This window comes from Gouania willdenowi, chromosome 20 (genome assembly GCF_900634775.1).
Source record: "Gouania willdenowi chromosome 20, fGouWil2.1, whole genome shotgun sequence".
Taxonomy (NCBI): domain Eukaryota; kingdom Metazoa; phylum Chordata; class Actinopteri; order Blenniiformes; family Gobiesocidae; genus Gouania; species Gouania willdenowi.
The window spans coordinates 27222549-27244809 of NC_041063.1; the positions used below are offsets into that span (position 1 = coordinate 27222549).

At 37.0% G+C, this 22261-nt stretch overlaps 1 protein-coding gene across 1 annotated transcript in view; it reads left to right on the forward strand.

The window, feature by feature from the left end:
• The window catches only part of stau2 (staufen double-stranded RNA binding protein 2), a 114905-nt gene extending 92877 nt beyond the window's left edge, over window positions 1-22028 (forward strand). The window contains exons 14-15 of the mRNA XM_028434747.1: window positions 20480-20545; window positions 21842-22028. Of these exons, the coding sequence (XP_028290548.1) occupies window positions 20480-20545; window positions 21842-21877 (102 nt within the window). The 3' untranslated portion in view covers window positions 21878-22028. The remainder of the gene's footprint in view (window positions 1-20479; window positions 20546-21841) is intronic.
• The last annotated feature ends 233 nt before the right edge of the window (window positions 22029-22261 follow it).

A 22261-nucleotide genomic window follows, 5' to 3' on the forward strand; every position in this document is an offset into this window, starting at 1 on the left:
ACATTTAGGAAATAAGATGATGTCCCACAAGCTGGCCTCTACAAATACAAGTATCTCTGATAAATCACAGACTTTTAATGACGTCATCAACCACAGGTTCATAGGAACTTTAATTTGACTTTAATCTGGAATAAAAAAAGTTAAATCCTCTTTAAACTGACCTTGTAAACAAAGGGTAGGCAACTATTATCACAGCAGGGCCACACAAATGTGTTTGTTTGATCAGAGGGTCACATGATCAACATTCATGTCAGCATTAGAATAAGGAGTGATCTGAACATTAATACAGGAGAGAACAAAGAGTTTTTATAGTCATTTTGTTTGTTTTTCTCTCATTCTGTGTAAATACGTGTTTTTTGAGTCATATTGTGTATTTGTGCTGTCATTTTGCTTTTTTTAGAGTAATTTTTCTGTATTTTGCTTTTTTGTGGGTCTGTGTGTTTGCAGAGTAATTTCTTGTCTTTTTGTCTACTGTTGTTGTCTTTTTATAGAATTGTATATATTTTCTGAGTAATTTTGTGTATTACTGTTGTTGTTTTGTTCATTTTTCTGTGTTTTGTAATTCTTGGTATTTTTTAATGAATTCTTGCTTTTGTTTCGTGTATTTTTCTGTCATTTTGTACGTTTACTTTGGGGGTCACATAAAATTAGACCGAGGGCCGCCAGTTGCTATGTCTGTTGTAAAGACTTCATTCTGAATTAAACTTAAATCCCAATTACGTAGCTGGTTTTTCCAATTTTCATTCCAAATTAAATAATTCCTCGAGCTTGTAAACCAGTGGTTCTTAATCCTTTTTGGCTCAAGTCCCCAATTTCTCTTGTTTCTGAATCCAAGTCCCTCACTTACAGTATGTCCGACTACAGCATTTTTCTCAGAATTTTATTTAAACAACAATAGATCATAATGATGGAATGAGATAAAATGGTTATATTTACACTAAACATCAGCTAATAACAGTTGGGATATTTTACATCCTCATTAAATTTTAAACTTAATACTAATGTGTTTTAATGCTTTTGTTTCAACATTTAAATTGATTTTTTTTACTCTGTTTTACACTTTTTTTTCATACAAATGTTATTTTGTGAAGCTTAAAAGCAAGAGTTGGGAGAAAGGAAAAAAGGCAAATTGGTACTTTTGTTTTTGAGCATTTTTGTTATGATTGAAATTTTTCAACAAAGCAATTAATGTAAAATTCCGAATGCCAAAGATAATGTAAAACATGTTTTTAAAATCTGACCAGGATTGATCATGAACTCATTCAAATAAACGCTTTAAGACAAAACTGCTTTAAAAAGAAAAGCTTCATTTATGATTGATCATCTTTCTGATCACATGGTGTTAAAAACATTCTACCTTCTGTTACATAAGGTAGAATTATTACTTGACCACATATTTATTCAGATTAAAGTTAAGTTGCATACTCTGAGCCTTTAATCGTGCTAACTTTAATTTAACGTTGTATTTAAATGCTAATAGTTGCTCTTCCATATGAATCACAAGCTGCCACTTGTGACTTTTATTTACAGAAGAGGTTGAGATCATGGAGGCAAGTGTTAATTTAAACTGCGGGGGTATGTGACACCCCAGTCGTAACTGGTGTTAACCCCTGATGTGACTGTTGTTGTGAGTGTTTCTGAAAGTCTGCAGGCGGAGGCCCGAGAATGCGTTAACGTCCAGATGAGAGTGGGGGTGGGGGTGGGGGGTCTCAGACAGACAGAATAACATTCCCCAGTCGCTACGCTCATCTCCATAACTCAGTACACAGAGCATGTGGGACATTCACAAATAAACACTACTCAATACTTTCAGCCATTTCAAATAATAACGTGAATTTTAGTTGAATTCACTCCAAATTACTCCATTAATGACTCGTTTTTGGCACAAATTTGAAGCATAATTTAGAAGCTGTGCTTATTGTTTTTAATGTTGACACACATTAACAATTTTCTACAAAATTTCATCGACTGAAAACAAAATTTTCTTGTTTTAAAAAAGCCCGAAGAAAACGGACGTTCTGGCTGCAAAAAACAAAACTAATTTGTCAAAACAAACACATTAAGGATTTCAAAGAGTTGTTCACGTCATAATTGTAATGTGTCGCTACTTAAAGCAAAAAATATGGCAAGAAAAAGTGATGAAAGTAGGTTAAAATATGGAAAGTTTGGTGTAGTTGTAGAAAAAAAAGGTAAAAACTGGCTCAAATTGTTCAGAAAATATACTTAGTTTATTTAACTCATCTATAGACCCCCTACATGTGTCTCGCGAACCCAAATGGGTTCCTGACCCCAAGGTTTAGAACCACTGATTTAAAGAGTAATTAAACCCAGAGTTTTTGGGCTGGTAATTTGATTATGGGCGGGGCTTTTGGGCCATGTAAGACAAGCCCATTCAATGCTATGCTAACTAGCTAGTCAATACTCACTATTCTAATTATTATTTTTTTTTTTGTGAAAATAATAATTTGTCCGTTTCATATGTTCTTTGTCAAACAATTCACTTTTACTTTGAGTGCTTTTTACTTGTACTTAAGTATTTTATGTATGACGTACTTCTACTTGAGTAGATATATCAGTATTTTTTACACCTGTGTTAAAACGTCCTGAACCATCATTCACAACTATTATAAAAATGTAATTTTAATAGCCAGGTTTCAACCAATAGAAAACAGTCACTCTTACATTTTTACAACAACATAAATTTGCCAAATTGAAATCCTGTGACTAAAACGTCCAGAGTTGGACAAGAATCAATCAATAACTACTTTATATCCAAATACATTTGTTTTCAGCAACAACTACAAAGTGGTGTGAAGCGTTAGGTACTGTTTAAACAGAGTTTTAACTCACTTTATTCTCACCACTGTAGGAAAATTAAAAGGTGTCCATTTATCCTTTTTAAAATTACTCCAATTTACCAGGAAATTGTAATATTATGGAAATAAATTGATCGGGTGAATTACTAAAGATAATAAAAGTTACTGTCCTTGTTTTAATTGTTAGATATATGCATTCTTAATTAAGATCAGTGTTTCACAGTCGTTTCTGTCCTATGTACCTCCTTCATATCATGAGTACCTTCGCCATAACTTCATATTCTTTTTCATCTGTGGAAACGCACGCTATCCTGAACCCCTAACTGTGTCTCCAACATTGGTTCCCCAAAGCTTAATCTACAAATTTAAAACAATAAGTGGAATGTATTTTAGATATATTAGGTCAGTGCCCGTAGGAAGTATGTATAGAAAAGTGGGAGGGGCCAGTCGCTTTTTCATGGATGGTTAAATGAGTTTGTGTTTGAAGGTGGGACGTCAGTGATAGCTTTTAGCAAAAGACACTGTAGGGAGTTGAACCCCATCTATTCTTATTCCTGTTTGTTGTCCTCACGGATCCAGATCTCCTCAGACTAGAACAGACTCGGTCCGGACTCGTTTAGTGTCATTAATACACAACAGACAGTTTAGATGCACACACACTTTGTAAAGCATTTATGAAATAATTTATTAACGGAATCATTGCAGTCCAAACACACTCTTGAACCAAGCAGCAGCCATGTTGAAAGTCTCAGGTCAGTCTGATCCTGATCCGCAGAGATATTTAAGGAACACACACACAGACAGAGATTCCTTGCTTTATATAGATATATATGTATATTTATATAACAATGCTACTTTTTTGCATCAATAGTAAGTTGATACTATGTAAAATGTAGCTAATTATTGTCTCCTATAGTCAGAAGTAAAAATAATCCTGTTTCAATAAATTATATGAAAATAGTGTTTCATTGAGCAATAGTCCTGTTAGTTTGTGGTGAATATGTCCAAAAAGAAAATGCGTACCCCCATTTGGGAATCACTGTTTTACATGATTGTTAATCTTTTTTTTTTTCTTTTTTTTTTAAAAAGCACCAACTAAACAGTTGACATTACTAATGTCTATGATGCCGATATTATTATAACGGCATATTTTGAATGTTAGGGATTATCGTCACTATTTACCCTCCCAGTTTATTTTGTCTATGAGTAAATATGAATCCTATTTAGATAATAACATCACGCCGCTGTGATTTGCGTGTGGTGCGGGACCTTTGGTAGGTATTTTGAATCCATCAGCCACTCTACATCTGGCTTTGGCTGTGGTTTGGTATTTTGCAGAAGGAATCCCTGCTTTTAATTCCTGTAAGGATTGGTTCCTGCTGTGTGTGTGAGTTTAAAGGCATCATCTGATGTTTTAAATACATTTACTTCTGAGGTGCCAGAAACCAAAACCTCTGTTGGTTTTTCTACGCAACAACGAACGCGTCTTGATCTAAGCATGCTGGAATTCATTGTTTTGTGTAAACATGGCTTAGACATAATCTGTCACTGCTGCACGCAGCGCCAATTGTCATGGCAACGTAGGGTTTTGATAGCATTTCGATGGCTGGGCCTCTGTTGCTTCCGTCACAGTGAGTTGTTGCGCCACTCAATATTTTGTAGGATTTTTTTTGTTGCAAGATTAAATGTCTTTCCTCTTCTTCTGCACCTCTAGAGCACGAGGGATAATTAGAAACACTCGCAGCATTTATTGGGGATCCATTACAAATTATAAAACAGCACAACAGCTTTTACAGACACGTCCCTTGTGCATATCAGATGATAAAAAAAAAAAAAAAAAAAAAAAAAGGAGCCGAGGGAGCTGCAACAATGGCGGAAAAAGTACGTAAAACGCTGTCTGACCACTCGTCCTCTCTAGTTACCGGATGTCCTTGTCCTCCAGACATTTATTCTCATATGCACTCAAGCCTGTAATAGAAAAATGTAAAAAGCTGACTTTGTAGGGTTGTGGGTTATTACATACATCTGGTGGCTGTCAACAACATCCTTGTTTTAAAGACTCTCACAGTTTGTCTTGTGTTTGTGATTTAGACAGTGAATCTGTGATACACGTAACGTAAAATTAAAAAGAATCTATGTCTGAAAAAATCGATTTTTAAATTGATTGATTGATTTATTATTCTTTATTAATCCCCGAGGGGAAATTCAGTTTCAGTTACATCCCGACCAAGAAACATGAAGAGACAATCACATATGACATGGGGGGACGGGAACGGGAGAACTGTGGAGCAGCCAGCGTAGATGATAAAAATGGAACAATGAGTAAGAAGAAGAGGTAAAAAAAGACAAAACCAAACTAGGCCCTTGTAGTGAGGGGCGGAGTTTGGCATCATGAAAAAACTCCTCAGAAAACATTGCGACAAAAACCAACAAAGGCAACATTCAATTCAGTACAACAGCACGTTAGCACCAGGGGGAGGGGTCTTTAGGATTCACAGGTCAGCCACAGGGTGGCGCTGCCCTTATGGCCTCACCTCCTGCTCCCATCTGCAGGGAAGGAGGAGGGGTTGGGGTCGGTGAAAAAAACGGGTTGTGTGGGGTAGTAATCATGTGAGCATATGCCTGTTTTCTGAGTCTCTCACAGTTCGTCTCAATGCCAATGACGTCGGACGGCTTTGCTGTAGAGATGCCCTTGAGAGTTCGTTAGACGAGACAAAGAGTTCACAGGAAAGTGAGGGAAAGGTCAGAGCGTCGAATCAACATACCGTCCATGGAAGTGTGTGGAGAAAAAACAGACCTTGACAACAGGCTGTTTATCTCAGGGGGGCAAATGATGTAAGTAGTTTTCAGACGGGCTAGTCACAACATTGACTACCAGCCCTATTGTTCCTGGTCATTCATATCCAATAATGTGGCCATTTCCCTTGACACAAACTCTTCACACCTCCTTAAAAACGGTGGATTCCATCTGAGAGTTCTGGGAGTTCGGCTTTCCAATAATGCTGCCAACTTAATCCAAATTTTGTGATAAATCAGGAGTTCCAATCAGCAGAAGACCTGTTATCATAATTCCAATCTAGTGGATGTCTTCCACATCCTCAGGACATACGGGCTTTGTGGATATTTAAATATATGTGAATAGTATCTGGTTGGAACCGGTTCAGGTTTAAAGAAACATCGGCTTTATTCAGGCCGAACGGGTTGTTTTCGTCCGTTTTTGTACCAGGTCGTGTCTTCTTTTTTCGGCCCAATTAAAGTGCTAACAAAGACAATGACTGGCTCTTTGCTCCCACAAGCTTTAGCATTAGCTTGATTGCTAGCTTCAAAAGCTGCATACTCAGCACTGTGGTGGTTTCTTAAATGATGAATGTGGCATTTTGTTTACAATTGCGATCCTTTGCTCTCTTTTTTTGCATAATACTGTTGAACTGTCAACAAGCTAGGTTGATCGTGCTCCGGGTGACTACTGTTGTTATTGTTATTGTTGTTGTTAAACCTGTGTAGCAGAAGCATGCGCACATGGCAGGTTTGGGGTCAATTATAATTTGAAGCGCATAATTGATAATTACTTGAATGAAGGCATAATTATAATTGTAATTTTAAAATCTGTTGCTGTTTTAATGAAATTGTAATTGAGTTCAGATAATTGACTTTGTAATTGTAATTGCTATGAAAATTCTATAAAACATTGTCACTTATATTTAAACGCAAAACTGGAGAACCATGTTATAGTTCTATGTACAGTTCTACACATATGTAGTTAATAATTATTAAAATATGTTCCATATCAAGCTTTCCCACATTTCACCATTTAATAAAATATTAAAACCTATATTTTCATTGATTAGGAAGCGTAACAATGTAACTTATAGATAGTAAATAAATTATATGATAGCGAATTGTTTTAAGTGTATTTTACAGCTGATACAGTTATCATTAGAGATGCTAACAGAAAGCTAACCCAAGAGGAAGGTTAACTTTTATTAGGTTTATTATTTCAGCCTCAGTAATTGTGATTAATTGTAATTGAACTTTAATTTTGAGAACGTAATTGTAATTGACTATCTGGGGATAAAAAATAATTGTAATTTAATTGTAATTGGAAAAAATGCTGGTATCTGTAATTGAACATGGGTAATTGAAAACATAATTGTAGCTGAAAAATGTAATTGACCCCAACCCTGGCACATGAATACATGACCTGGTGGGTGGGGCCTGTCAGTCATCTCATAACAGAGGGGGGCAGTGGCTGACTTTAAGTCCTTTGTGGAGATGGAAAAGATCTGTTTGCAAATATCGGCCAATTGCCGTTATGCCAAAATTAAGGAAATCGTGCGTCCTCATCATCCTCAAACCCAAAAAATAGCATTTTAGAATATTGGTAACCAGTTAAACAACCATCTTTAATTAGTGATTGTTGTATTTTACTGCTTGGACACTTTTAAACATGACGGTATTGTTTCTAGGTTAGTGTAATGGCAGGGCAAGGGGAAACATATTTTGTAGAAGTGGCCACCTGCCTCTAGTTGGTCCAGTTAGAACACGACACCCATTAACTTTCTCACAAACAGAACAAAGCTTTCTCTGTCCAACCACCACTGACTGTTTTAACTCATCTCTGCACTTCATCTGCCTACAGTGTAGGACATTTGGCCTTGTCATTTTACATCTAAGACATTCAAATTTAGGAAGAAGGATGCTCATTTTTGCAGAAAAGTGAACGAGGGGGAAAAAGTGAAGATTCTCAAACAGAAAAGAAAGAGATGGGACGCCCCTTGGGGTCGATGACTATCTGTCTGCTGAATAAACAGCAAGTGCCTGAAGGCTGCCTTTTCTTCCCGACTCTTTCTGTGCCTCCCTGAGGGCAACTTGAGTCCAATTGTTGAGGATTATTAAAGTGTCACCCACTGGAATAGAAACGGTGGATCCCTGCGGGTGGAGGTGGTCTGAAGTAACTCTGCTTTACAGCAACTCAGAAAACCATTTTTAAAGAAACTTTATCCATTTCAACTCACCTCCATGAAGAAGAGCACAAATAGTTACTTTGAGTGAATTTTGGACCAAATTTTATCACTTAAGACATTGTAAAAGTAGTATATTTATTATTAGAATAACCTGGAGAAGAATAAGCACCTAGACTGACTCATCAAACACATTCCATCTGGGTTCAGGAATGTTTTTGTCGATATAACTTCAATAAAGTCAGGGATCATTGAGTTTCCAGTCCTGGTAGTGAGTCATTGACTTTGATGCTTTATCATCTTAACAGACAATAGTCACATCACTAATGTATTCCTTGTGCTCCTGTATCTCATGTTAAATTTAAGCTCTGATTCATCTGCAAACTTGAAAAAAACTTTGTGACAGTAATGACAGAGAAAGCATGTTTCCATTGTGGCCACTGATTCATTTCAGATTCTTTACTTGGTGAAACCGTATCAATTTCCGTCGTTTTCATTAAAATGCTGTTGCACTTTGTTTTACTATTTATTCTCTCTGTCAAACTTAATGTTTTAGTCATAGTGGACCATACCATAGATGCCGGTAAGTTATTGATAACAATTTACTCTAATATAACTACTTTTTTTATGAGTAATCTAACGCATTATTATTCCCAAACCAGTAAACAGATTAAAGTTACCGGTACTTATACAAGTCACTGTGCATTACTTTTAGTGATTTTCCTTACGTATGCGTCAAGTAACGAGTTACAACGAGTTACATACTCAGGCAAAATATGACTGATCAAAAAAGTCTTTATTTTATATTCGGTAAAGGTACTAAAGGTGGGACGATATATTGTACGAGAAGGTATCATGATATTGAAACATCACAAGATGTATGGATTTCTTTCTCCTTTCCAAAAATATCATAGCATTATTGCTAACCAATTTAATTTTTTTTTAATTTAAATTCATTACAGTGCTACGCTCAAAGGCTAAAATTAAAAAAAAAAGTATCTACTAATTGTAGTTTGTGTGATATTAGGGTGTTTTATCCCCGGTTTAGTCATCTGGTCTGAATGGGTTGTGGACAGGTGATAATTTGATCTCCTTGGTTTGGTTCAGTTTGCATTCAGAGAACAACTTCTTAAGAGTACAGTACTCAGAAACTTCTTCCTTCTCCGTTTGTTCTTTACCAACATTCAACAATGGAGCAGCAACAAGTTGTCCTGCTTTTGGTGGTTTTAAAGCCCTGGTTTGCACCATCGCCAGCCTTACTAACCACCCTCAATGGAGTGTGCTCTACGCCGATACTTCCTTTGTTTGATTTGCTCCAAGAGCGGTTGTGTTCTAGGTGCTCCTAATCGCTCTAGACTTTGATTGGAAACGCTCTGAGACCAACAAAAACAACAGCTCTAGAATGTGTCTGTCTGATTCACTCTAGACTTGGTTTGCGTTCACACCGACCAAACGAGGAGGACTATCAGAGTAAACGGATCCGAGAGCGTTTTATCTGCTCTAGGATTCGTCGGTGTGAATGCATCTTGACCATCTAGAAGTGTTGGTAAGGCAACTTTTGGTGGTTTTAAAGCCCTGGTTTGGGCTGTCGCCAGTTCTCCTGATCACCCACAATGCCGTGCGCTCTATTTCATTGCAGATACTTCCTGTGTTTGATTTGCTCCGTGAGACGTTGCGCTCATTGTGCTCCTAATCACTCTATACTTTGATTGGAAACTCTCTGAGACAGACAGAAACAATCGCTCTAGAATTCTCATGTTTGATCCGCTTTAGACTTCTTTTGCGTGTTCACATTGACCAAATGAGGAGGACTATCAGAACAAACGGGATCCTAGAGCGTTTTAACTGCTGTAGGATCCATCCTTAGTTATCTTAACCATCTCTGAGTGTTAGTAAGGCAGCACGTTGTTATCATAAAGGCCGTCTGCATCTGCTTATCCTCTGCGATGCTTTGCTGACAAGGCAAAAGTGTGGTATGCTGAGGTGCTTCTGCCCATATGTTTTGCGTTACGCCCTAGGAGGTGCCATCCTCAGCAGCTTCAGGGTCGGAGTGGAGAGAGCAGCCCTCTCCGGCCCAAATGACGCATGACATGGCACTGCACCCCAGGCCCTTATTTATGGCTTCCCATGTCAGCAAAGGCTCCCTCCCCTGGGGAGCCCCACAGCCGCTATCCGCTAACTTAGCTGGTCCAGTCCTTAGTGTTTGTCCTTAACTAGGCACCATGGACACAAGGCACAAAGCAATGTGCTTTCATTGTTTCTAATTCAATGACCAAAAGAAAAATCGAATTGACTTCTCACAAAGTTGTTGACATGAGTATAAACCCGTATCTACGGAGGAGTGTTACTTCAAAGGAATTAAAATCATGTCGGGCTACATTTTAGCCACGGCCAGACGCACACTGCCTCTTTTATCCGTGCGTTTGATGTGGAAGAGGATGTGAAATCTGGAGAGTGAGGAAGAGATTTGGTGAGAGGATCTGAATACATATTCTCTGTAGTTACTCAAGAATCCATGCACATATCACACCGCATTAACAAACCGATGCACACACTGTCAGTACTCATGCACACGCAGGTGTTCTCCACGAGCTGTCCGGGAATGTTCCAGTGATCCCTGTCCAGGGGTTTTGATGTGGGTAAGCAGCAAAAGAAAGAAAAAAAGTGTGCAAACAAAAGGCGAGTGATGAAAAGAAGCTGAAAAGCTCGATAGGAGATGGGAGTTTGGGGGGGAAAAGAATCTAATGTGCTCTGAAGATCAGAGGGAAAAATGGACGGGATGGCACCGTAGAAACAGGAAGGTTAACACGGGACACAGGAACAGATTCTCTCCTCCCTTCTATCTCATATTTCATTTTGCTTTGAGGACAGGGCGCATAAGAGGAGGCACTATCAAGGTTTTATGTGGCCTTTTGAAAACAGAACAAGCCCTCAGCAGAACAATATATCCAGCCTCAGAAGTTCTCCGACAGCAGGGCACTCTTTTCTTTTCTTCTGTTTTTTTTCCTCAAACTTCCCAGGTCCTGCCTGTAAAAAAAAAAGCCCGTCTCAAATCCTCTCCAGCTATTGTTTAGTCTAGTGGACGTCCCTTAGATCATCCTCATCTACAGCTGTCCTGCATCCCCTTCATGTTCGGAGTGTCTCCACCTCAGTGCAGCTTAAAGCCGGCCAACCGCCATTAATCCTGCTGTCAGGCATTATTAAGATCTGATAGTGAGCATGCCTCTGCAGAATAAGTGGATGAATGTTATATATTGTACAGTTGAACTCACAAAAGCGAGCCAGTTTTAGGTTTCGCCCATCCACCCAAGTGTTGTCTCAAGTTCTGAGAAGAAACTGGAAGTGTTAGTGAAACAAAGCAGTTGTTTGTGTAATGGAGTGATGTAGTGATACTGGATAGAAGTGGAGAAGTGTGTCTCATGGTGTTCCTCCTCTAAATTATGCAGTATCACCTGAAAAGACTGCTGATATATTAGATTTCGAAAAGGATCTCGTAAGAGATTTCAGCTTCTTTGTCCAACGTCAGTATTGTGTGACTTTGCAGGTAGTTCAAGCTTGACACCACATGGCAACAAAGCAGTGCTTTGTTGGTACTTTAGCAATCATGACATCAAAATACACGTAACCATGGCTACAAATCAAACAGTAAATCACGACACACCTGATGATCTGGTGTGGTATCATAAAGTTGTGTTGTTACAAAGTAAATAAGTACTACTCAATGCCAGTAGGAGGCAGCAGAAAGCACAATAAGCAGCCGACTTTTGTAAAAAATAACTGATTTTGAGACGTGTTTCTCAAATAAGGGGGTACGCAATGGCACTACAGGGGGTACTTGAGAGAGAGAGAGAGAGAGAGAGAGAGAGAGAGAGAGAGAGAGAGGAAAATAAACAAATTAAAGATATGGGCTTTTATAATGTTTATTTTTTGTTAAAAAGGATAATCACACTGAATATCAACTCACAAAACGACAACAAAAATACACAAAATAAAAGAAATATATACTGAATAATAAAAACAACAAACAACAACAAAATACACAAAATGACACCAAAAACACACACACTAAAAGAGAGAAATACCTACTCTACACTTACCATTACCAGCGACACACAAAAATACAACAAAAACACAATACATTATTAAAAGAAATACACAAAATCACTACAAAATACACAAAAATAACAGAGAAACAAACAAAATGACACCAAAAACACACACACTGAGAGAAAAAATAATAAAAAGAAAAGACAAACAACAACAAAATACACAAAATGACACAAAAAACTCACAAAATAATGATACAAATGATCTTGATTAGAACATAAACTGAAAATACATTCGTAAGTCTTTGTTCCACATCAGGAGGGAGATAAATGTAAATGATAAACTGTAGAAATAAATCTATTCAGGAGGCACTAAATACTGTTTCATTCACTTATTTACAAAATGAGATTATCTAAAATGTGTGTTATCACTCATTCATTTCATTATTATTATCTACAGACATTTTTTCACCGAACTGTGAGCAAAATGTTGTAGTCAGACAGAAGGGGGAGTTGGATTCAAAAGTTAGAGAAAGGGGAACGAGAGCCAGACAACAAAGTTTGAGAACCACTGGTTTAGAGCATGTGTCCCAATTAACGTGGGAATAAAACTCCTCTTCTACTGGCTTTTATTCTGAAAATATACTCATCTCTTGTCCTTGGATCCTGTATCTTGTTGCAGCTGAGAGATTTACTTTTTAGTCCTTGAAGTGTTGCAGAATGTTGCCTGTGTTCTGCTTCTTAGTGGATCACGTGATCATTCTGACTCAGGATCAAAGTCCAAATGAGAAGCAGCCACTCATGGTGGACTCGGCTTAAGATTTGGGGAAATGTTTTATAATTTATGATGGGGAAAGACCACGCTGCACGGTTCCGACTGGGTCACTGGGTTAAACCCTGGTCCAGGGATTGGACTTTCATCCTACATGGTCTTATCTGATAAAGCAAAGAAAATGGTCAAAAATAGGCAAATTTATACCTTTTCAAAGACTTACAGCAGCGACATTTGTAAGTACCGACAGAAGTGTAAAGAGTACTTATATATATCCTACTCAAGTAGAAGTACTACTGTTGGAACTTAATTTATTTTCCACAAAGGCATCTGAATAAAATAAAAGGTTTGTCAAAAAGTACAATTATTTTTTAGATAAAATGACACCAATTAATTCAATTCAAAATACAGAAATAATTATCAGGCTCTAAGTATAGATACATTTAGGAACTATAAAACAGTTCCATGTGGGTAACAACATATGAAGTAGAAACACCAATCTGAACCATAGAAAGTGGTTGAGCCTTGATCAGAAATGACTCGACTAAGAACACACAGAAGTCCCTCCCCAAACACAAATATACATAAAATGACTCCAAAAACACAAAAATAGCCCCTTTCAAAAAACAAAAGTCCCTCCAGAAACACAGAAATTAAATGACTCTAAAGCAACATCCTTTTTGTGATGTTGCTCCTGTTGTTTTTGTTTTACTTTTGTTTGTACAGCACTTAGTGATTTTTATCTGTGAAAAGCGCTATATAAATAAAAATGTACTTTACTTAAAAAAACACAAAAAAGTCCCTCCCAAAACACAAAAATATACAAAATTACTCCAAAAACTCAAAAGTAACAGAAAAGTACAAAACAACAACAGAAATAGAACGACTAAGAACATATGGATTCATTTTATGAAGAGACTATGAAATGCAAATAATAAAATAATCACAAAAAGTAATCATTCACTTATTATCAGTTGGGTGTAGAAATGTAACCAATGACTTTACTTCTTCTTTTAAAACGTACTTAAGTAGAAGAAAAAATACTGCTTTAGAAATATACTCAAAAAAGTATAAGTACCCATAAAAGCAACTCAATTACAGTAACGTGAGTACTTGTAATCTATTACTTTCACCTCTGAGTACGGGTGCTCAAGGACTGACCGGTGTGCTGGTGGTCTCATATCTAGGACCTCCCTGGGGTCTTTGATGGCTGCTAAACGTCGTTTAATCAATAGATGAAAACCAAATACCTGAACTTCTTTCCTCTTTCTCACCAAATGTGTTTCTGCTCCATTTCCTCGTTTCCTCAAACGCTAGCGTGGAACCAACCACTGCTCCACCAGTGAGAGCTGATAAAGAGGTGTGATTTGTCAGGGTCAATGTGATCTGATGATCCATCAGATACGTCAGGCCGCTGCTCCGTGGTCCTTGGGGACGGGGTCTTTGTTTGGCTAAGCTGCTGATGGAGGTGAAGGCTCTGTTGGAGAAACCATTAGGACGCTCCAGGCCCAGAAAAATGATCTGCTCGTGTCAGGCCACATCAGGAGCTCGGCCACGGTTGCAGATCGTGGTCAGATTGGACCACTGTTTGTCCAGTCCTTTGAACTAGAGGCAGCTGCATAGATAGATAGATCGACTGGCTGGTACGTGGGAAAGGTTTTCTCCAGTTTGACTTAAGTATGTCCTAAGTAGTGGCGATGATGGAATGACCGTTTAATTCTAATTTCATCAGCTTTCATTAGACTGTGTGTGTGTGTGAATGTTAGCTGGAGAAACTGGACAAGTTTAAATGACTTTAATGATTTAAATTTGGTTTAGTTTTTTACAAAACAAGCTAATTTATTCTTGTATCGTCATAGAAGCTGATTTTTGCTCTTATCTTTACTCTTGATGATCGCAAACCAACAGTATTAAAAATCAGAAATAGCATTTTCTGGATTGTGCATTTCATCGCGATTAAAAAAAAAAAAAAAAACAAGATTTCCCATACTCGACGATGACCTACTGCAGACATAGGAAACTGGTGGTCCAGGGGCCACATTTGGCCCACAGTTTAATTTTATGCGCCCCCAAAGTAAATGTACAAAATGACAGAAAAATACACAAAACAAGAGCAAGAATATATAAAAAAAAAAAACACAAATAATTACAACACAGCAGGAAAATACACAGAAAATACTACAAAATTTACAAAATAACAACAGTAATACACAAATTACTTAGAAAAATATACTAAATTAAAAAGTACACAAAAAGACTTGAAAAACACAAAAAATTACTCTGCAAATCCACAATACTAACAAACAAGCAAAACAACAACAGAAATACACAAAAATTACTCCAAAAAATGCAAAATAGCACAAATTTGCGATATGACTCCAAAAAACATATACTGTATTTTACAGAAAAAATGCATAAAATGCTTCACAACGAGTAAGACAACAACAAATATACACAGAATGACAGAAAAACACAAAATTACTATAAAAACTCTTCTCTTCCTGTATTAATGTTCAGATCACTAATTATTCTAATGCTGACATGAATGTTGATCATGTGACCCTCTGATCAAACAAACACGTGTGATTAAAGTGGCCTGATGTAGCGTCTGCTAACAACGACTAACTTATGACATTATAAAACTAATGATTTCACTGGGGGACGTTCACACAGACAGGCCCAGTCTGTGTGTCTGTCTGTCTGTCTGTCTGTCTGTCTGTCTGTGTGTCTGTCTGTCTGTCTGTCTGTCTGTCTGTCTGTCTATCTGTGTGTGTGTCTATCTGTGTGTGTGTCTGTATGTCTGTGTGTCTGTGGTATATCAGCAGCTCTGCCTCTGTCAGTGTTCTGATTTATGTCTGTTTATCTCCAGCTCTACCTAGCACGTCTCCACCCTCTCCAACAGATGGTCTCTGGTTATTTACTCAGCAACTGTTAAGTAAACACAACAAAAGAACAATTTGTGTGTAAATGAGTCGTGATTACAATTAATTGGTCAAATGACTGTGTGGAAGTAATACCTATAAAACCATCACTGAGAACATTCACGTAAACCAGTTTAGTTCTAGTTCCTCTTTCTCTAACTTTAGAGTCTAACCTCCTCCTTACGTCTGACTGCAACATTTTGCTTAGAATTCTGTGAAATATAAATCTATAGATCATAATAGTGGAGAAATGAGTGATATCACACATTTTAAATAATCTCATTTTGTAAATAAGTGAATGAAACAATATTTAGGCTTTCTGAATAGATTTTTTTTTATAGTGTTTATCATTTATGATCATCTCCCTCCTGGTGTTGAACCAACACTGACTTTTTCACTTCATGTTCTAATTAAGATCATTTCTATCATCATTTTCTGTGTTTTTTAGTCTCATTTTATGTATTTTGTTGTTGTTGCAGTATATTTTTTTCTTATTTTGTGTGTTTTTCTTGTCGTTTTTGTGTGTTGTTGGTATTATTTCAATTATTATCTCTGTGTGTGTTTTTGTGTCATTTTGTATGTTTTTCTGTTATTTTTGTGTATTTTGTAGTGATCTTGTGGATTTTTCTCTATTTTATTGTGTCTTTGTTGTCATTTTGTGTGTTGTTGGTGATATCTAAAGTATTCTCTCTTAGTGTGTGTGTTTTTGGTGTAATTCTGTGTATTTTTTGTTGTTTGTTTTATTAATCAATATATTTTTCTCTTGTTTTGTTGTTTTGTGAGTTTCTGGTAATATTTAGTATTTTTATCCTTTTTAACTAAAAATAAACATTATAAAACCCCATTATTTTATAGCTTTATAGCTCTCTCTCTCTCTCTCTCTCTCTCTCTCTCTCTCTCTCTCTCTCTCTCTCTCCCTCTCCCCCTGTAATGCCATCGTGTACACGTACCCCCATTTGAGGAAAAACTGGTATAAACAATGTAGGACCAACATACTGTTTTTGAAAACACATCTTAAAGTTTGGAATTTTAGACTGCACAGATAATGTATAAATCAAAAAATAAACTGTAAACATACAGTAACTAAACTTTAAAAAGTAATTATATTTCCATTTGTGGGCGGGTTTTGTGGAACGGTTAAACTAAGCATGAATATAATGCAGTTTAACAACAAAAATACTAAAGATATAACTTTGAAAAGTAGAGAAATAAAGAACAATTTTAATCTCACAGATGTTCATTTAGTTTTCATTTAGTTCTGTTTTTCTCAGTATTTATTTCTATTGTACGTTTAGTTTATTTTATTGAGTTTTGCATTTATTAATGTTGAAGAATGAAGGACGGACCAATCAAATGTGTATTATATTGAAAATGTATTTTATATCATTCATTTTAAAAACTAAAATAACGTATAATGATAAAATAAAAATTAGTAATAATAATAATATTAATAAAGTGACCCATAAAGTAATAAAATAGAGTAAAATATGAATAAAAAAGGAGAGATTAGAATAATTATATCACAAAACAAAATAAAATGAGCAGTATTACTAATAATTTTATATTAGATGGGTTAAATCTGAAATTTTGTTATTATGTATTAAATGAAAAGTTATATAAAGAGCGTGAATGAAATGAGTATCTTTAATTTTATAGAGATTTTTGTTGAAATGTGTTGTGTTTATTCCTTTTTTTCATCTATTTTTTTATTCGTTCGTTTGAAATAAATAAAAATACACTTGATCCTTTATAGTAGAATCATATATTCTTAAATAATCAGATCTGATGGTATGTGTTACCGTAAACCATCCAGTGGTGATTTAAAGAGCTCCTGGTAGGATTTATGAGTTAATGGTAAAAACATCCGTTCATCTGTCATGTACTACTGAGTTGTCACATTAAATCTTCAGTAGATTCTTCCTCTAAATCTAAGTAGACGTCACAGACTTAGACTGAGTCAGGCTTCACTTGATTTCTGAGTCTCTAGAGACTGACTTTAACTAATAACCATGTGATATCGATTCCTTAAATCAGCCCTGGTATTATTGTAGATTCTCTAAGTACCCGAGAGGCTTTTTTCTCTTTTAATTTGATGGATACAAACCAGATTTTGACCCTTGCACCTGTCGGTCATGAATTACCATTCCTGGTTTATGTTTCTAGAAAGCCTGACATTAAAAGGCTTTGAAAATGATTCTGGACGTGAGCGCACAGATGACAGTTTGCAACATCCCGGTGGGTGTGCACCGTGCACGCTGCATTCCTCACAGATGCATCCATGTGGCACGCAGTGGGATTCAGACTTTCCCATGGATTAAAACGATGATAAATGATTCCTCTGGTGCATGTGGTTTAAATACAAATTGGTACTAGCACAGAGACGTCTCTGTGTGTGCGTCATAGCGTCTCAGAGTGGGAAGGGGCGCTTCATTAGTGTGTATTGACTCACTGATAATAACTAATGAGGGACATTGGTGAGATTCATAATGAGGAGAACTCATCACATCTCACACACACTGGGATTAACTACTGATGGACTGGAGCACATCTACCATAGTGCATGGATCATAACGTGTTGGAGAACCCTTTAAAAAAAAAAAAATCAAAGTTTTCTGGATATTTTAGTTGGAAAAATGTGTAGCACTAAAAACTACAAAGGCTTTTAAAGTCACGCAATAGATTATAGAGAACTAGAGTTGTCTTGTCTGTGCATATTATCAGCGCTGGGACTTTAACGTGTTAATTGCGATCGATTAATCATGTAAATCAATCACATCCTGTTATCCTGTGGCTCAGTACTTCATCCAGCTAAAAAAAACCACCAACATCAGGTAGTACAGCTGAAAGAACAATATGGTTCAGAACAATGTACGAATAAATGTAAAAAATGAACACCCACAATGTTGTTAATAATGCTTTACAATTTTCAGTAATTCATAAAACGGATAGAAAAAACATTGTGAAATGAAAAAACAATCTGACAGATCTTTTTGCTCCTTTTCACTCTTTTTATTTGAAATCGGGCAGCAACATGACACGACACGTTTTTAGACAATATCACACATTTATCGTGTTAATTGCAATTAATTAATTACAGATAAATAATGCACTGACAAAATAATGCAGTTAATGACTTTTTTTTTGCACTCTAAACAACGCAGAACCTTTTTTATTTCACGAGTTTCTGGCATACCCATAATACTGATGCACAGACCACAACACAAGAAACAGGAGAACCAGATCATTGCTGTGCTTCGTGGACGTTAATTAGCAGCTAACAGATCAATGCTAAACATGTAGCAGCTAGCACATCAATATTAAGCATGTAGCAGCTAGCATCTCAATGCTAAACATGTAGCAGCTAGCACATCAATGTTAAGCATGTAGCAGCTAGCATCTCAATGCTAAACATGTAGCAACTAGCACCTCAATGCTAAACATGTAGCAGCTAACTCCTCAATGTTAAACATGTAGCAGCTGGCACCTCAATGCTAAACATGTAGCAGCTAGCACCTCAATGCTAAACATGTAGCAGCTAGCACCTCAATGCATGTACAAAAAAAAAATTGTAAATGTGAAAGTGAATGTAACCATGTCGAAAATAAACTGAATAAAATAAAAATAAAATAAAAAAATGCTAAACATGTAGCAGCTAGCACATCAATGCTAAACATGTAGCAGCTGGCACCTCAATGCTAAACATGTAGCAGCTAGCACCTCAATGCTCAACATGTAGCAGCTAGCACCTCAATGCTCAACATGTAGCAGCTAGCACAGACAACAGACAGTGTCTCCAATCCACACTGGACTCAGTCAAACATTTGCTTCTCCTCAGTCGTGCAAAAGCAAGAAAAGAGTGAAACAAGCCTGAGAGATTAGATTTGATCATATGAGCATTTTCTATTTTAGTCTTGCATGTGAAAACTTTTAGCTTTTGCAGTTTCAACGTCATTTCTTATATAATACGTGCCACATGATGATTGTCATGAGATGTTCTGGGAGTATTTGGTTCTGTATAAAATGAATAAATCTGAATTGAATGTTTTTAATTAGATGACGATTTTTGGATCATTGGTAGGATAACACGTTACACGACACGACCCCCAAAGTGCTGGAGAAACAATTATTCTTTCACGCCACAGTCTTACTGGGGGCCGTGGACCACATTCATGCCACAGCTGATTATACAGGACAACAATGATTCAACATTGGTTCAAGAAACACAATAAGTTCAAGCTGTTTAATAGTTTTGAACATTTCTGTGATGCTAGGACATACTAGTCAGATCTTTTGCTGTTGAATCTGTAGCTAGCAGCTTCTGGTCAGATACCACAGCACACAGAGGTCAATATTGTGACCCAAGATGAAGCATCTCTTGGGTCACAAGATGCAGCAAGTATGATGATGTTTTTACTGTATGAGACAAAAGCCTTTTTGGATTCTTGTGTGTCATATTTTTATGTTTTTTTCTTTCCTCCTGACTGGCGAGCATGTTGTTTATGTTATGAAACAAAGACATGTGCCATCTGACTGTGGACAGGCAGGCTGAAAGCAGGAAGGAAATGACATCATCATGGGATTTATGATTCAAGCCTGAAATTGTATACAAGTCAAAGCAGATTGTTGCTACACATTAAACAAGCATGATTTATTATCTATTATCAACACGTTGCAAAGGAAGAATGAGATCTTCATTTATGGTTGTTATTAAAGGGACTTTGTTATGTTATGTAGCAGTATTAGCTTAGCTTACTGCATCATGCAGATATCCCTCTGATGGACTTTAGGACAAAGCTCAACAGGCCCAACATGCAGTGGAAACGCTACGTTAATAAGAGACAGAGAAGCCAAAGACAACAGGCAGGGAGGGAAAGTGTCCTGCTGGCATCACGTTTCTCAGACTAAGTGTTATTTGAAAAGCAGCTGAAGGGTGACACTCACTCTGACCATCTGTTCTCCTCAGGCTGCTCTAAGTGCCTTGAAACAGCTGTCGGAGCAGGGCCTGGACCCGGTGGACGGCCCCATTAAGGTACGCACACTCACTGAGCACCAAACACACTACTTTAATGTCCCGACCAATCAAAGCTCTAGAATGTAGAACGGCCAATGATAAATGTCCAGTAGATGAGTTTTACTTTTCTGAATGTAGCCATTAAACTCTTTGGGAAAAAAAAAGCTTGTCGTCCAATAATCATTTGTTAAGATAAAGTTTTACTACATCATCATCATCACCACTGAGACTCCTCCTCCCCACATGTACATCTGTCTTTTGATCAGGAAGGAATGAGGACGACTGAAGAAACGAGTCCGAAAAATAATCACTAGAATATTAGCATTTTCTGAAGAAATCACAAGTGAGAATGCAGGTGCTATATACTGTGTCGTCAAACACTGCATTAACATGAGCTTAGCCCTAGCCTAGCATTAACTTAGCAATAGCTAAGCATTAGCATCAACATTAGCCACTGATAAAAATTAGCCGAGCATTATCCTAGCATTAGCATTTACCTAGCAAAAGCTTAGCATTAGCCGAGCATTGCATTAGCATAACATTAGCTAAGCATTAGCATTAGCATTGGCATTAGTTAAGCATTAGCCTAGTATCGGCATTAGCTAAGATGAACCTAGCATGATATTAGCATTAATATTAGATTAGCATTACCTTAGTATAACCATTAGCTTAACGTTAGCATTAGCTTAGTGTTAACATTAGCTTAACCTTAACAATAGCGAAGCATTAACATTAGCCACATTTGAAAATTAGCCTCGCATTAACATTTACCTAGCATAAGCTTAGCATTAGCCTAGTATTAGCTTGGCATTGGCCTAGCATTGACATTAGCTAAGCATGAACCTAGCATTAGATTAGCATTAGCATCGCTATTACCCACATATAAAAATAGCCTAGGATTAGCATTAACATTGGCCTAGCATTAATATAAATACTAGCATTAGCTTAGCATTAGCCTTAACTTAACATTGGCATTAACTAAGCATTAGCCTAATATTAGCTTCGCATTAACATTAGTTAAGCATTAGCTTAGCTTTAACCTAGCATTAGCACTAGCCTCGCATTAGCCTAGTCAATGAACCCTCTGTGAAATATTCTATTATAACATATGATGAAAATTGTTCAAAATGGTTGAAGGATTTGAAACAATTTAAATAAAGTAGAAAAAGTAGAAAAAAGTTGAACAAATTAAAAATTTCACTTTCACTGTAGATGAACAGCTTATTATTATTATCATTTCTGTTCAGGAATGTTTCATTATTACTGCTTGTCCCCCCCCCCCCCCCACTAACGCAGTGTGGTTTGTGTTTTCAGACCAGTGAACCATGTGGGAGGGAGGACGGACATTAAACAGACTAACTCAGGCACCACCACTCAGGTCTGCAAGGATTCAGAGGCTGTCGTCCAGGAGCTGAACCCCCCCCCCCCCAAACCCCCCCTCCTTCACCATACACCCCACCCCAACCCCATGATTGCCAATGTATCCTGCAAACCTGTCACCATGCAATAGGGTGGATGTGCAGAGCAACGACCGTATCAATGAGTCTATGTGAAGACAACACTATCTTAACACATTTAAGGGAGATTTCAATCTAAATTTTAAACTAAGGAGGTAAATGCATGGTACTGTATGACATCAAGGGGAATCCAAAGCGATGCACTGCATTGACAATAGTTTCCTTTGGATTAATAAATGTTGGTATGGTTAACGCAAATTATGTACATCACGCCATT